The sequence below is a fragment of the Anneissia japonica genome, unplaced genomic scaffold (genome assembly GCF_011630105.1).
Source record: "Anneissia japonica isolate Jap-2015-1 unplaced genomic scaffold, ASM1163010v1 scaffold3262_len730253_cov190, whole genome shotgun sequence".
NCBI lineage: Eukaryota > Metazoa > Echinodermata > Crinoidea > Comatulida > Comatulidae > Anneissia > Anneissia japonica.
Genome location: NW_022732572.1, coordinates 384,475 through 400,941, shown reverse-complemented (window position 1 = coordinate 400,941; position 16,467 = coordinate 384,475). Strand labels below are relative to the sequence as shown.

General features: G+C 32.5%; 1 protein-coding gene across 1 annotated transcript; it reads right to left on the bottom strand.

Moving 5' to 3' along the window:
• Positions 1 to 6,803: 6,803 nt before the first annotated feature.
• Positions 6,804 to 14,672, bottom strand: LOC117115711. The gene is made up of 6 exons (XM_033259616.1): positions 14,534 to 14,672; positions 13,858 to 13,902; positions 12,879 to 12,923; positions 11,707 to 12,246; positions 10,965 to 11,030; positions 6,804 to 10,462 (listed from the first exon to the last, which is right to left on the bottom strand). The coding sequence occupies exons 1-6, from the start codon at positions 14,544 to 14,546 to the stop codon at positions 6,993 to 6,995; spliced, it is 4,179 nt and encodes a 1,392-aa protein (XP_033115507.1). The 5' UTR covers positions 14,547 to 14,672; the 3' UTR covers positions 6,804 to 6,992.
• Positions 14,673 to 16,467: the final 1,795 nt, after the last annotated feature.

Sequence of the window (16,467 nt, the reverse complement as noted above, 5' to 3'; positions counted from 1 at the left end):
ATTTATTCCCTCCCTTTTTTTCCCGACGGGGGGTGGGGGGGGGAGAAAGGCTCCCCCGTAGTGCCGCAATACGGAGTGATTCAAGAATTGGTCTCACGAGAAATTAAAATTCTCCGGTGATTCTTGACCTAATCAAACGGGTTCCGATAATGATAGGTTAAACTCTCGGGTGAAACACGCAAGTCTGTCTATTATTTATTATTATTCCTAATGTTTTTCTTAATTATTTTTTTAACATGTATGTTTAGGCCTACTTGTGTTTCGTGTTTCTCTTGTTTATGTCGTACTTGACAGCTTATCATTTAAATAAAATGATAATGTAGGCCTACATCTATTGAAATATTAAAGTAATCAGTTGTTTTAAAATTTGTACCAATGAATGTTGGCTTAAATGGAGTTTCTATACATTTTGTTCAAACATTTTCCCAGATTAACTAGTGTTTAAATTTAGTTTAGTGGTTTCCTGTGTCTATGATTTTTTTAATGGTATTGTTTTAACCATTTTAACTTTAAATACTTCTGCTTACTTTCTCTACTTATTCCAAGCCATAGGGGGCGACAGACTGTATCATTATACTGTACTTGTATTTGGATAGGTTATATGCTTTCAACTAAAAACAAGCAAAAATTTAGGGAAATTTAAATATACCATTGCTATAATCTGTATGTGGCGTTTACCTCACACTTACTGCTAACAAATTTAAGAATTTTTGTAGTAAAATTTCTGTAAAATTACATTAGGTTCTTATTTTATATTTTTATATTGTTTATGTTAATTTATATCTTTATATTGCTTTCATGTTTTATGTTGTATTTCTGCTAAATCTTTTACTATATTTTCTAAAAACTTTTGTACCCAGGGCCCAAAGGGAGACCAATCTACTTGACTGATTGGGCCACCCTGGTTAAAGATTGTGAAAAATAAATAAAAAATAGTTAAAACTATTTTTTCCATACTAACTTTTGGAGTTTTTTAAAATGAGGAATTTGACATTTATTTAAAGTTTCTCTTTTTTACTTGATTTGTGGGTAGCATTAGACCTATATTTTAAAAATAAAAGTATAATTTCATTTTATTTTTGAATGGGAATTTGAAGGAAAACAGAACAAATGCTGAGCTTCTTGTAAGATTGATTCATTTTGTTAGGATGAATTATGTTAGATTTATCCAAAATAAATAACATGGTTTTTGAGTAAAAATGTTACACTATGGAGATATAGAATTACTCATGTTACATACAATGATGATTATACTGTTAGACCTAGCCTGGGTTCCAGGCCCTAATTTTAGGTTACTCACTCTTTATTGCACTTAGTGCGCGCCATACCTAATTTAATTGGCGTCCCATACTCGATTTCTTTTTTTTTCGAATTATTCTGTCTATCTCTAAATTAACTTTCTCGTTGGTGGCGCTGTCCAGAATGAGAAAAATAATTTAAAAAAATAAGAGACTTGTGGCAAGTCTATGTTAGACCATACAAACCAAAGATATTATAACAAGACAGTGTTCTCTGTGGTTTTGTAGTAAAACAAAAGCAGAGTAAATAACATATTTGCTTAATTATTATTATAACTACACTCATCTATTAACAAATTTATATAATTCTGCTGTTCAGGATTATTATATTTTCCCAGATAAATCTCACAAAGATCAGTATAAACTGTCTAACTGTATAATACTTGCCTTGATAGCAGGTTCAAATCACTGCAGGGGATAAATCGGCCGGCGAACAGTGTGCTGGCATTGAGTTTTGTCCACACTATGAAATTTTATATGATATTTGGATGTAATATGATATCATATCCATATATGAGCAAATCACATAAATTTATCACATAAAATTTGATTGTGCAGAGCATTAAATTAGGCCTAAAAATAAGATAAAGGTTGAGAAACCGGACAAAAGATATTTCAAAGCACAGAGTCCGCCCAATAATGCCCCTCCATCTCATTGGTGTTCCTCTATCACCTACCTGTAACATCCTTTCTAACACAATTAATTTCCAAGTCCCCCTTGATTTATGAAATGTTATTACAATAATGCATTCCAGCCTGATGCAGTCAGACACAAAACAGTACGAGACATAATGAACCTGAATCAGCTTTATTAATCAAAATTTACAAGACATAAAGTGATGTGTAACAATATTGTCCATTATTAAGTTAGCATTATTTCATTTCATGCATTTTGCCAAATACAATTACACTATAAAAACAATAATGATACAAAAAATGTTGGTTCTCTGACTCTTCATTATAGTGTCCATACCACTGTAATACAGTATCATTTTCTTTAAATGTAGAGCTCTTAACTATAACAAAACAAATAATAATCATAGGGTTACTACAAATGTTTGGTACAATTGTATTTGGTAATAAGATTTAATAAATACCATAGGCAATAACCATATACAGAGTACAGTTTAATATAACACAGCCCATATCTTACAGGCTGTACCTCAAATTTGTCTACTTTAAATGTTACAATTAGAGCACACAGACAGTGAGTGCATCTAACAGTCTTGAATGGGGAAGCTGATGGGTGAAGTGGAGGCCTGATGATTACATTCTCAGGTTGCACTTCTTGCAAAATCAACCAATGACTATGTTTTTTGAGTGAAGTCTTACTATTTCAATAAAAATAATAATAATAATAATAACGATTTTTAAAATAGATTCGCGTAGAGGATGAAGAGTAAAATAATTTCGTTTAGAAAATAGTAGACTATCACGAATATACATGGTCACCCCTCCACCATCTTTGTGAGTTCTATGATTGGACACAAAATAATAATAGGAAGTTGGATGAGGGGGTTGTCATATTTGAACCACGTTTTCACTCAAATATCGTTTTTATTCAAATAATATTTTTTCTCTTCTGTACTTTTTAATAACAATTTTATCTGTATATATTGTAAACTTCTCGCAATTCAGTATTTTACTGCCAGTTGAAGTTAATAAAGAAATCTGAATATCAAAGGATACATTGAGTGATGTTAGAAGCTGTTTCATTTGATCAAGGTTTTTTAAAATGCTTTAATGTTAAAACAGATAGTGGATAAACAGTCTGTCAAATTTGTAATAGGGAGCTCATTGGGATCATCATATTGAGAAAAGCTCTGAGTATTGGAAAAGAATTTGGAATCAGGGTCGATATTAGAAGAAAAAACATTGGGAATGTTCAGAGAGAGAGAGAGAAAAAATAAGTTGGGTTAATCAGCCGGAATTCAACGTGCTGCTACAAGAACAACAATCAAAATAGAACATAAAAACTCAAAGTTACAAAGAATAAAATATAAAATTACAACAAAAAGAGAAAAAAAATTTTAAGTATTTTGAAAACTTTGAAAAGTAAATTAAAAAAAAGATTAAAAAATTGCATCACAGTTATGTGTTACAAAAAATTTGGTTGATAGTGTGGACAGAGCTTCAGACAAATTTGATCAAACAAAAAGTTGTTTTATGTCAGTTTGAAGTCATGCAATGCTTTATATAACAATGTCTAATTAACTATTGCCTGTACAGTCCATCAGATAAAAATTGATTTACAATACCCTGCACAAATATGAGAATTAATTTATTGGTTTATTGATTTAAAAATATATCAGACATATGAACATATTATTATAGTACACACCCCCAAAAATCACACCCCCAAAAATCACACCCCCAAAAATCACTCCCCCTTCCTGAAAAATCATTGTCAAGTCCTGCCCACTACACCTTCGTTCCCTCACCCCAAACAGCACCCCCTTCCAAGACTTCTAGATATGCCACTGCATGACCATTCTCCATTTTTTTGTAAAGTGAACTAAATTATTGTATTTGGTTGCATAAAAATGTTTAATATATCCATAATTGATTATAAAAAATCTATTTTAAATATTGCATGTTATTTTGAATCAACATTGTCATGCATTGTAAAAGTCTATTTGTCTACCTCTCTCCTACCTAGCATACTGTCTGTACACTTGTGAAAATTGTGAACTCAATAAAATAGTCCTATCAAATAAAGTCTTATAAGTCTAATAATTTTTGGAGGCTTTCCATGCCTGTTCCCATGTTACCTATTTTACGCATTCCTGTACTTCAGTAGGCCTAGCATAGTTCCTATCATTGTAAACAAATGTTTATAAAGAAATGCTTGTGTATTTATTGTGTTATTTATTCAAGAGCGGCGCTTAACAACAAAAAAATGTTTGGTGCGGCCCTTATTCAAGCACTTACGGTTTACAATACTAATAAAGTTTAATTAAGATATGTAGACCTAAAGGAAATGAATAAATTAATTAAACACATGTGCCAGTTTTGGCTCCAGAATTTTGTCGACAGGGGTCCAACATGTTTAAATCAAGGTTCGACTAAATCCTTGGACAGGATACCTGCATAAACATCCCTAAGTTCGCGTTGAGAGTTGTTATAGGGCTTAGTATGACCCAAATTGTGCTTTTAGATCGCAATATTAGGGACTGACAATCAAAATAATGTTATCTAGATATAGGAAAATTATTATTTTTGGTCCTGACAGTCTCATTGAATAAACCCCTGGGGCATTTATTGTTGGGAAGGGTTTTTGAGGAAGAGTTTATTCGATTGAGGTGTTTAGTTATTTTGTGTAAGATGGATACAAGTTTTAAGAAAATTTATTGTCCAAGTAAAGCTATTTACACTAGACATGATAATGAAACGATAAAAATGCGCTGAGTGTTGAAGAAAAAAAAAATGTGTCGCGTCCTTATCGTGTCTAGTGTAAATGTAGGCTTAACAAGCGATACATGGAAATTCTGTTTCTACTGGCAGTGAATGTTATGTTATACAAAGACTTAAATAAAAGAGTCAATCTTATTATTTATTATACGCTGGGCAACTTTCCTATGATGCTCTAATTTCTTTACATTTAAATTAGTTTAAGTTGCAGAAAATACAGATCAAGCTAAATGTCAATAAACTTTGAATTACAGATTGATAAAAAAGTTTGAGAATATGAACATCAACAGTTTCTGGAGTTTTCTTTAAAAATACTTGTTGGCCTTGGTGGATAATAACATGCATGGTATTTTTGTTTCAGTTTAAGTTTTCATCTATGACTGTGCCTAGGGGCCTGTCCCCACTGGAAAGAAAAAAAAAATTGAATGGCAAACAACTGGTTTTGGCTGTGCCAGCCTCACAGAATTATGAAATATTAGGTTGCCCTTCAGCAACCAAGATCTCAGATTTGGTTGCCTCATACTTTTTTACTTACTCCCTATTTTAAACTGTTTTACCATATTTTTTCACTTACTCTTAAATAGATTTTTACACAAAAGAAAAAGTCTGAACAAATCATGTTGTGTATAAATATACACAAAAACTTGCTTTAATATATTGATATTCTTATGATGATCATTTAAACTAATTGGTTTTTAAAAGACAAACACAGTGACTAATTAAATAAAGCAAATCAAGGTGATGACAAAGAACCAAAAAGTAGCTGTGAGAAACAGCATTGGATCGATACCCAAGAATGAAGCCAAAATGATAAAGGGTTTCTATTACAATTACTTTTCTTTATAGTATATTGTACAGTTCCTTGCACAATGTTTTAGAGAAATTTTAATCAACTACAGTTTAAGTCTTAAAAGTGGTGTGTTAGCAGCAACAGAAAAAAGCGATTATCAGGTAATATGTGAACTCCAGGTCAAACCATGATCGTATCACGCACAAACTTTCAAAATGATTAATCCTCTTGTTCATGTCCTAAGCTAAAACGTCAACAAACATGTGCAGCAACGAAATTACTCATTTTGTAATTATTTTGTGGTGGATATATTGGGCCTAGGCCTCTCCGCTCTTCTTTTGTGCCTACTGTCTTCCTCGTTTGTTTGCTCGTTGTGCCAATGAGCACAGACGAAAGCATTCGCCTGCTTGCCGCACAATATATTCTCCTCCTCGTCATCTTGACTGAAATTTATGTGAAACAAGACAAAATACTTAAGGTATACTGTCTTGTTGGTGAGAAAGGAACTATACAGTTTTGAAAACGTGTTTTATAAACAACATGGCGACGCAATTTCTGCTGCAAAAAACCAACTTTTGTAAAAGCAAAAAATGCAGTTGCAACGTGGGCGCTCACAAAAAAAAGCAGTTAAAAAAAATCAATTATTTTATGTTTATCAGTAGAAACACATCCTAAATATTTGTATTCACATTAGTAACCTGATGAACATTTATGCCATTGACTGATAGTGTTAGATGAGCTGTCCTTGCTTTACAGAAATTAAAAATTACCTCTTTGGTTTTATTTATATGAAGTGGTAAATGTTGATTATTGTACTATTCGGCAAATCTAGTTATTTCCTCAAAAAAACTACATACTTAAACAAACGTCCCTTATTTTTACTGTAAATGAGAAACTACAACACATAATTACCATCAAAATGTGTTATTACATGATCATGACAAATTATTGATCCCAACCAGGTACAAAAAATGTAATTTTACTGGAGTACAACATTATTAGAAAGTGTTGGGAATAATGTTGCTTCCATTAGATTTGTTTATTAGGAAATTTGAGAAAAAAATAAATGCCTTTTTTTTTCGGGGAGGAGGGGGAGTTTTTTTTGGGGGGAGGGGAGAATTTACTCCAAATGAGGCTCTAGAGGGGAAGCTTGTTCGAGGGGGAATTTATTCAAATATGGTTTACTCAAATAAATATGGATATTCATCACATTTTTAAAAGTAACATAGTTTTGGCAAAGTGGCCATTAACTCAGCAAACTGGGTTTCAGTAAACTGAATTTCGACAAACATACATCATGGATACATTAAATTGTACACTATCCATCCATTATTTATAATCATTGTTGCAATTTTCCGATTTGAAAATAGAAGAAAGTCAAATTGAATGTTCTATATTACAGTAAAGTTGTCATTTAGGTCAAAATTTTGTTGAAGACATTTCAGACTTATCCATTTCCATTTTAGTTGATTCCGATTGTGCATGATTGCCTTTTAATAGTAATCGTAAAAGTCATCATCTTCATCCCACATAATCCTAGGCTGAATAGTTATTCTTACTCTATATAATTCTGCAAGTGATTTACTATCAATATCTGAAAGGTCATTGCCTTCTAATGTAAACATGTTTTCTTTTAATTCTACATTCATCCTACAACATTCCTCCATCATTTCATTAATAATACTACCTGATAAACTACAATGGCTCATGTCAATATAGATCAGGTGTGTACATGCCTTTAAAAGGTGAGCTAATGTTCTTCCTTTGATTGAAGATAGGTTAATTCTGCTCATGTCTATCCTCTCCCAATCCAATGTCTCATTCTCACTTATTGATTCAACCAGCTTTTCCAGATTATCAGAGGTGAGTGAATAATCTTTCCATTTGAAAGTATAATGCTCATAAATTACCCTGACTAATTCAGTGAGTGATTTACCATTAATATCAGAAAGGTCATTGCTCTCCAATTTAAGCATGTTGTTGTTTAATTCTACATTCATTCTATGACATTCGTCCATCATTTCATTAACAATACAACCTGATAAACTACAATCACTCATGTCAATATGGATCAGATGTGTACATGCCTTTAAAAGGTGAGCTAATGTTCTTCCTCTGATTGAAGATAGGTTAATCCTACTCATGTCTATCCTCTCCCAATTCAATGTCTCATTCTGACCTATTGATTCAACCAGCTTTTCTACATCTTCAGCTGTGAGTGAGTAATCTTGCCATTTGAACGTATAAGGCGCATAAATCACCCCAAGTAACGCAGCAAATGATTTACCATCACTATCTGAAAGGTCATTACCCATCAATGTAAGCAGGCCATCTTTCAATACTAAATTTATTTTACAGCATTCCTCCATCATTTCATTAATAATACTACCTGATAAATTACAATGGCTCATGTCAATATTGATCATGAGTGTGGAGATCTTAAAAAGGTGAGCTAATGTTTTTCCACTTATTGAAGATAGGTTAATTCCACTTATGTCTATCATCTTCCAATTCAATGTCTCATTCTCACCTATTGATTTAACCAGCTTTTCTAAAATATCAGATGTGAGTAAGTAATCACTCCATCTGAAGGCATAAGACTCATCAATCACCCTTACTAACTTAGCAAGATATTTACCATCAATATTTGAAAGGTCATTGTCTGTCAATTTAAGAATCTTGTCTTTCAATACTACATTCATCCTACAACATTCATCCATCATTTCACTAATATTACTACCTGCTAAATTACAATAACTCATGTCAATACGGGTCAGGTGTGGAGACATCTCAACAAGGCAAGCTAATGTTCTTCCGCTAATTGAAGCCAAATCATTCTCTTTTATATCAAGAAATCTTATTTTCAACCTTACATGAGTCTTATGCAATTCATTGAAAACTAAATTGAATTTAGATGCAGCTGTAGGCCAATGATTAATATGCAAGTTATATAGGTCATTTGCATGTTTTAGGAAATGAATCAAAAATGATAAACTACAATCAAATCCTAATTTGATGAAATAGAGATTACAATATGTCAAATCTAGTTTTTCCATCTCACCTGATAACATATTGATTGCTTTATTTTCCCATTTTGAAATGTATCTTAAAAAATAGTTTGTTTTATATACCCTTGGTAGTACAACTGTGTTTTGTACAATACTTCTGCAAGAATTTTTCAAAGACTCTTCATTGGATGTATTTATCAAAGGAAATGCTTTCTCCAATTTTACATTATTGTGTCTAAGGTAATTATATTTTCTCATAAGTTTAAATAAAGGCACATTTGTTAGATCTTTGTCATCAAGAACACTTCTAACAGACTCGCACATTTGCTCACAGTGTTCTTTCATTTCAATGGACATGTGTTTATCCAATTCTTGTACTACATGGTCTTCATAATCCTCCTTTACATATCTCAAACATTGTGCTATAGAATAAAAATTTGAGGCCCTGATTATCAACCAATGTTTAAACAATTTACAAACATCAGCACCAAGAAATCCTATTGTAAATACTCTTGTCATTTGTAAATACTCACTACATCTTATCACCTCATATTCTTCAGCTTTCAAACTCCCTTGTTGGCTTTTTTCAAACAGGTAAAATCCTGCTAGTGACTCTGAAATTAATTTATGCGGTGTAGTGTAAATCTCCCTTACATCACCTGGTTGAACAGGGCTATCTTTATAAACAAATCCAAGTTCGAGTGCTAAATGTACCAAATGTTTATCATTTTCTTTGTTTAACAAAACATATTTGTCAATGGACAGTTTATTTTCCTTTAGACCTTCATATATACATTCTCCTAATATTTGAATGGCATGTCTGTATTTCTCAGGAATTCTCTCAAACTGGAAAATAGAACTTCCATTGCCTCCTCTGTTTTGATATTGATTTAAAATGGAACAAAATAATTCCTTGAAAAGATCTGACAAATCTTTAGGAAGACACTGTTTATCTTGCCAAATGGTACAAATCTTAAGCAATAACAGTGGAGATGAGCACAATTCAAATGCTTCTTTGTGATCACCACCAAACAAAAGAACCTCATCAACAGAATCAGGAGGAGTATGATAACATTCATACTCATAATAATCATCACCATACCATGTAAAATAATCATCATTATTTGTATAATTAGCATAAACATTATCATCCTCATAATAATCATCACCACCATCATCTTTACATTTATCAAGTCCAAACTCCCGAATTAGTGAGTCACCAATTTCAGCTTTACCAATTGAAACAAAATGCTTATGTATATATTTCTTTTTGTTTCTTGGACTGAACCCCATTACTTTAATATGTATGTTACACCATTTAAAAAATTTAATTACATTGTCTGGTCGGGATGACATCAACACGGTGCATTCACCTAATTCAGTTCTTTCGAATAGATCTATTGGATCTTTAGCACCTTTTTTTAACTCATCGTATCCATCTAACAAAATCACTATTTCATCAGCATGGGTGACCAGAAAATCTTCAATGGAATTGGGTGGCAATTTATTCTTCAATATTAAAGTTTGCCAATCAATTTTCTCCATAATTATGTCTAAAAACTTTTGACCTGCTTTTAGGTCTCTAATATTTATCAGAAACAATAATTTATTAGCAAAGGCATTATCTACATTATCAGTAGCCCACTGATGAGCAATATATCTAAGGAGTGTAGTCTTACCCATTCCTCCTTTACCTGTTATTAATACCTTACAAGATTCTCTTAATTTAATGACACCTAATACCTCTGTTAATGATGTGGGTCTACCTTTCTTTTGTACTAATGTTGACTTGGCTTGTAATTCTTCATCTTCATCAGATTGTATTAAGATGAGTTCAGTGAATACTTCTGCAATATCTACTTCATGATGTTCATGCCAGATTGTTGGTGTCATTTGGTTCACATTCTGATACATTTGCTTTTGCCTTTTAGTCAAGAAATTTCTAATAATTATATCTGGAATAAAATCAAACAAGAATACATTTCTATTATTTGTATTTGTTGTACAACTATTTGAATATTATATTTTAAGACATTTTATCAATACATTTCATTTTGTTGGCCAGCAATTAGTTTAGAAGATTAGGAAAACATTAAAATTTAAAAGCTCCTAATTAGAGTTGATTGCTTTAATAAGAATAGGAAATTGTCACTGGCAATATTAGTAGGAGAGAGCACATCCATCAAGGCTCTGTATTACAATGTTGGATACAGTAGTAATGATATAATTTTGGAAACTTCTACAGCACTGGATTCCACCATTCAGTGTTTATGTCACTTTTGCTATCGAGGCTTGGACATGAGCAGAGAAAAAAAGAAACAAAACAAGTAGTTGAGTAGGCAGGGTTGTCAAGCACATATTCAGTCACTGAATGGTTGGAAATCAGCCATTAAATAGAATACAGTGCTTCCTACAATGTTAACAAGAGTATCTTAATTATAACAAATGTCACCATACCTCGTCTTAGCTGCTCATGGTGCTCTGGGTCTAATGAAATCACATGTTCAGGATCCTTCTGATTACCTATGTTTAAACAATAAGAACATCAGAGCAATTATTTCTAAATCAATTGAAAAAATTATTAATGTTTTTTTGTCCAATCACCTGGTATAACCGTTGTTACATAAGATTGACTATTCATTTTGGAATCGAATACCCTTGCTCTAATTTAATACCCTATAATGTTTCCAACAACAAATGATTGTTTAAACTATCACTGCCACTAACACCATGCATGTTGGAATCGGGTACCATTGCCATAGTAATCCACAATGCTTCCAACAACAACTAGAGGGGATGACTGTAGCCATCACTGCCATTAAAAGCATGCAGGTGCAACAAACCCTATTGACTACCGTAGTTGTAATTGTTGTAATTGTCCAGACAAAGATGACCACACATGCACTTTTATAATACCAGGTTAATGATAATGTTTGGAGTCAAAACCATAAATTTAGTATATTAATATAGTCTACTGCATATAAATATACTCTTATAAAAATGTTCATATATTTCTATAAATATTATAGACAATCATGTATTACCTTTACCATTTTATCAGAGTTTGAAGATGCATTTGAAACTATAAATGAACTGTACAGTGAATTAGGCCTACTTCCAAAACACTGAAAATACCTGTATTGGAAGTATTAATTTGTGTAGTCTAATCAATATTATCTTAGAATAAAAAATTAAATACCTTTACACAGAGCATCCACAGCTTTTTTGAGTTCAAGATTTTTTAACTTTGTAATAAATTTCTCCATATTTTCTTCACAAATTACACTTCTCTTTTCTAGATCCATAATTAAACACCAGCTGTCTGCATACTTTTTTAATGCATCATTATACAATTGATCAATCTTGGGCACATCATCTTCTGTCAGTAATGATCCCAACTTCATTAGTTTGAGTCTGTGTGGTGTGTAGCTGGATATTTCAGTATCTTTAATATTTGCAGGAATTGGACATGATGGCAATTGTTCTTTAATTTTCTTAACTAAGCCAAATTGTTTGCTCACTTTTATGGTGTCATAGATTAGAGTGAGATTGGTTGAACTCAGTTCATCATGATCGGTTAAACAATTCAACAAATTAATTGTTGTTGTAGAAGCATTATGTAACACAGCAGGAGAAAGGAGATCTGTGTAGAAAACTTTCAGTTTATTGATGTATCTACGCTGGTCAAACCATTTTGAGACAACTGATTTAAGTTCCATAAAATCTTCATCAGAAATGGCTGTAAAAAAATAAAATAATTATTTTTATAGTTTGTTAACTTTAAATTTTTATGAAATCGCACATATCAACAAAAGATTAATGCTTCTTTTGATCTTTCCTGCTAATGTATCACTTTGGACTGGTGGAACAGGTCGGCTCACATTTCCAGTCATTCATGAAGGGGGATGAAGTAGGGTGAGTGGGTATGATCGAACATCACTCAAAGTATCTTGGGAGAGGTAGAAGGGTTAAAACTATGAAAATCTAGGGGTTTACTAATTATTTTTCTCCCTGAAAAATTGTTTTATTCCCAAGCCCCCCCCCCCCCAACACCTAACTTTTGCCACTCCTACATTGATTTTTTGTCACAGAACCATTCTTCTAAATGCCAAAAAGAATGGCTCTTTTCTGGGCCTTGTTTCTACTGCTGTACTGTAGATCTGCTCTTACAAATGATTCTTTTCCATCAGTAAAAACACATTCACCAAAGTACAGCACATCAAAGTTGAATGTAGAATCAAAAACTGTGACTGCTTGAAACTGAGATGAAATATCTATCAATCTGCGCTTGTCGCATTACTTTGTTGTGGTTGCTTTGGTGCGAGTTGTCTTTAACAATAGTAAATTATATATTTAGTTCACAATACAAACCTTGGTCAACCTTTTGTCTTTTTGATGTTGATGCATCTCCACTACCTATAAAGAAAAGAGAAAATGGAATTTGAACATAAACATAGAAATACCTTCATGCAAATAATCTTCATCATCATGAATAAATGTTTTTTTTTTTAAATATAAAATGGTGTTTTCATTTATGATTTCAGAATGTTAAATTCATTCACATAAAAATACAAAGGCAAATTTATCATTATTTTTTTTTTACAAAAATATACAGTATTACATTGTTTTATCAAGATAATTTCAAAATTGTTAAAACAAAGAAACATTATTGTCTGGATTTAAAGTCAGAATCCGGAGGCAAAACAAAATTTGATATGTTGTAGAACTGATTTTTCTAAGTGAGAAAAAAGTTGTTTGACGAAAAACTGGGGAATGGTGAACGAGATACAGATTTTTGAATATTTAAAAACTGGGGGGAAAAGGGGAGTAACTGCCCATTTTTACACCTTTTTCCCCCAGTTTTTAAATATTCAAAAATCTGTATCTCATTCACCGTTGCTCCTGTATTCCATAATCTTGTGAGGCTTACTACTATCTGCAAACTGGTCCTATCAAGAATTCTGACTGTAAGTTTGCATTAAATAAAAAAAAATCCTCTCCCCTTTTCATTTCATTTCATTTATTAGGGAGGTTTCGCGAACTTGCGAAAACAATAACGAATACGAATATGTCATTATTATTATCTTCGTTCATGCCTAAAACATTCTTGACAATATACTGTACGAGCTGAATATGATCCCTGATTCATGCAAAAGGCATGAATAGCCTACGTAGTGACAAATATGCTACTGTAGAGGAAGGGTTAAAATAAACATCTAATGACGTAACCGTATTTGTTACTGCTTTAGTAAGCTTGCGAAAACTCCCTACTTTTTATTTAGGAAACATCAAATTCAAGTACATAATATATGCTAGTGCAAGCACATCTTTGGTAGTATACAGTACAAACCTTGGTCTTGCTTCTTTCTTTTTGATGTAGACACTAATTCACTATCTGTAAAAAATGAAATAAGAATATTAAACATAAACGTAACTAAAAATACTGAGCCAAAATATTCAATACTAAAAAGAATTTGTAATTAGACAAAAGCTACTGGTTTAGGCCTGTCTAGGAAACTCCAAAAGAGCTACCATGTGCCAGTCAATTTCAGCTATTGTCTTGAAATCAATTTAAACGCAATATAATTAAATTTATACAAATATCAATTAATCTAAAAACATATCAAAAAAATTAGGTCTATTTTCTTTATTAGTACAAAATGCTTTATAATGGAAGTGCATAGTGAGAAATATAAACCAAATGCTTTGTTTTTTTTTGTAGCCCCAAGAATACAATGGGTAAATGTAGTAGTGGTAAAAACCAGCGGGGATTGCTGAGTAGTAATAAATTCTAGTTGATATGAAAGATAAATGGACAAAAACAATATCCTATGATGAATCTATTTTATCTACATGCTGAATACCCAGGTCTGACAAGGAATTTTCCCCAGGGAGGAAGGAGGTTGCAGATTGTGTTGAATTCTACACTTTTCCAATGAGTAATAGTGGAAGGTACTACAGGAATATAATAGCCATATATTACTGTATAAGTTTATAATTGCCAACAATTTTTGTTTATATTTTACCTGATTCATTCATCTTTCTTGGTGTTTAGAACGTCTCAAAGGAAATGAATAACTTCAATCAAACTGATGGGCTTCACAAGCTTTCTAAAATTGACAATACAAAGAATGATACTAGTGAATTTATCACCACCACCAAGTATCTAGGTATTGCTGCCATTATATAAAATGATTGCATGCAGTCCTAAAATATGCTCAATTAATATTTATATTAATCAGAAGCACTACTGTGCCAATATACAGTTTTTGAAGTACACCAAAGATTAAACATCCAAGGGCACATTCAATCTTGTACAAATATTGCTTTCCGTAGCATTTTTTCAAGATGGTGTAATCACACAGAACTAACTTAGTGATACCTCAAGAAAACAATTCCAAAACTATGGTTGATGGTAGGGGCAAAAATGATTCATTGAATAAACACTGAATAAATTTTACACGACCTTGGCAATACCTTACAGACACGTGTGAATGCTTTATATCTCAGTCGGAATAACTCGGGAGATGGCTTGGTTACAATTACAATTTGTTATTTTTTGTTAAATTTAACTTCACGTGTGAATCGGGTATTAGTTTGACTCATGAATAGAGCAAGGAGAATAGTTGTGGTCTGATGTATTGTTTTACATAAACAAATTAAACATGTCAACAAAGTGTCTGGATCAGGAGCGGATCTGGGTTAACATTTAGGTGAGAGGGATGTCAAATATTTTCACAAAAACCCCAAAAAGAAAGGAAAAATGTTGATTTCTAGATAGCGGGAAATGAGCTTTCCCGAATTCTGAGGTGACTTTTAATTACTTTTTAAGTTCTTCAAAATCCAAGATTTTCCCTCATGAAAACGGTCAGGTAAACATCCTCATTCTTATTACAATAAATAGGCTTTATGTGTGTGTGTATACATACATAAAAAGATGAATTTTAAAGAAAGCAGGTTAGCTCAGTCGGCTAATCTGTTTGTAGCCACTATGTGTGTGCTGAACCGCTGAGATATTTAGGTCCCCGGTTCAATTCCCATCGCTGCCTTTCCTTGTGTTTTAGCTGGAGAGCTAAAATACAAGTTACAATAGCACACTGTCTTTTGGATAACACGTTTAAGCCGTTGGGCCCATGTGCCTGTAAAAGAACACAGTACACTCTTCGGAAAAGAGTAGGGGATTCTCTCCCGGTGTATTGTTCAATCACCACTAGGACCCCACTGGAAATAAGTCTTCTTCTAGACTTTCGTGGGCTATCCTTGGTGTTTACACCAAATCAATTCAATCTAATCCAATAGTTGCATACATATTCTTTTTTGCATGAATAGATAAATCACAAAAATAATGGAGGGTCTGAGAAAATTTTGATTCCCAGATGGCGGGAAATGAGCTTTCCCGACTTCTGAGGTGTCTTTTAACGGCTTTATGTTTTTCAAAATTGAAAGTTTCCCCCCTCTTGAAAATGGTCAGGTAAACTTTCTCATTCTTATTACAGTTAATACTAGTAGGCATGTTATGTGAGTATATACAGTACATAAAAAAAATGTGTTGTATTACTTATTCCTTTTTCCATTTATCGATGAACCGCAAAGAGAACGCAGAACGGGGGTCGGGGTACTCCCCCGGGAAAATTTTGATTCCTAGATGGCAAGTAATAAGTTTTCCTGACTTCTGAAGTGTCTTTTAATGACTTTTAAGTTCTTCAAAATTCAACGTTTTCAACTTTTGTAAACAGTCAGGTAAATGTTTCTCATTCTTTAAGGCCTATTAAGTGTGTACTGTTATACACAGAAAAAAATTTAGTAGTTGCATACGTATTCTTTTTTCCATGAATTGATGAACCCCAAAGAGGAAGGAGGGTCAAGAATTCTCACCCACCCCCCAACCCGGGAAAATTTTGATTTCTAGATTGCGGGAAATAACTACCGACTTTACAACAACAAAAAATCGGCTAACAGG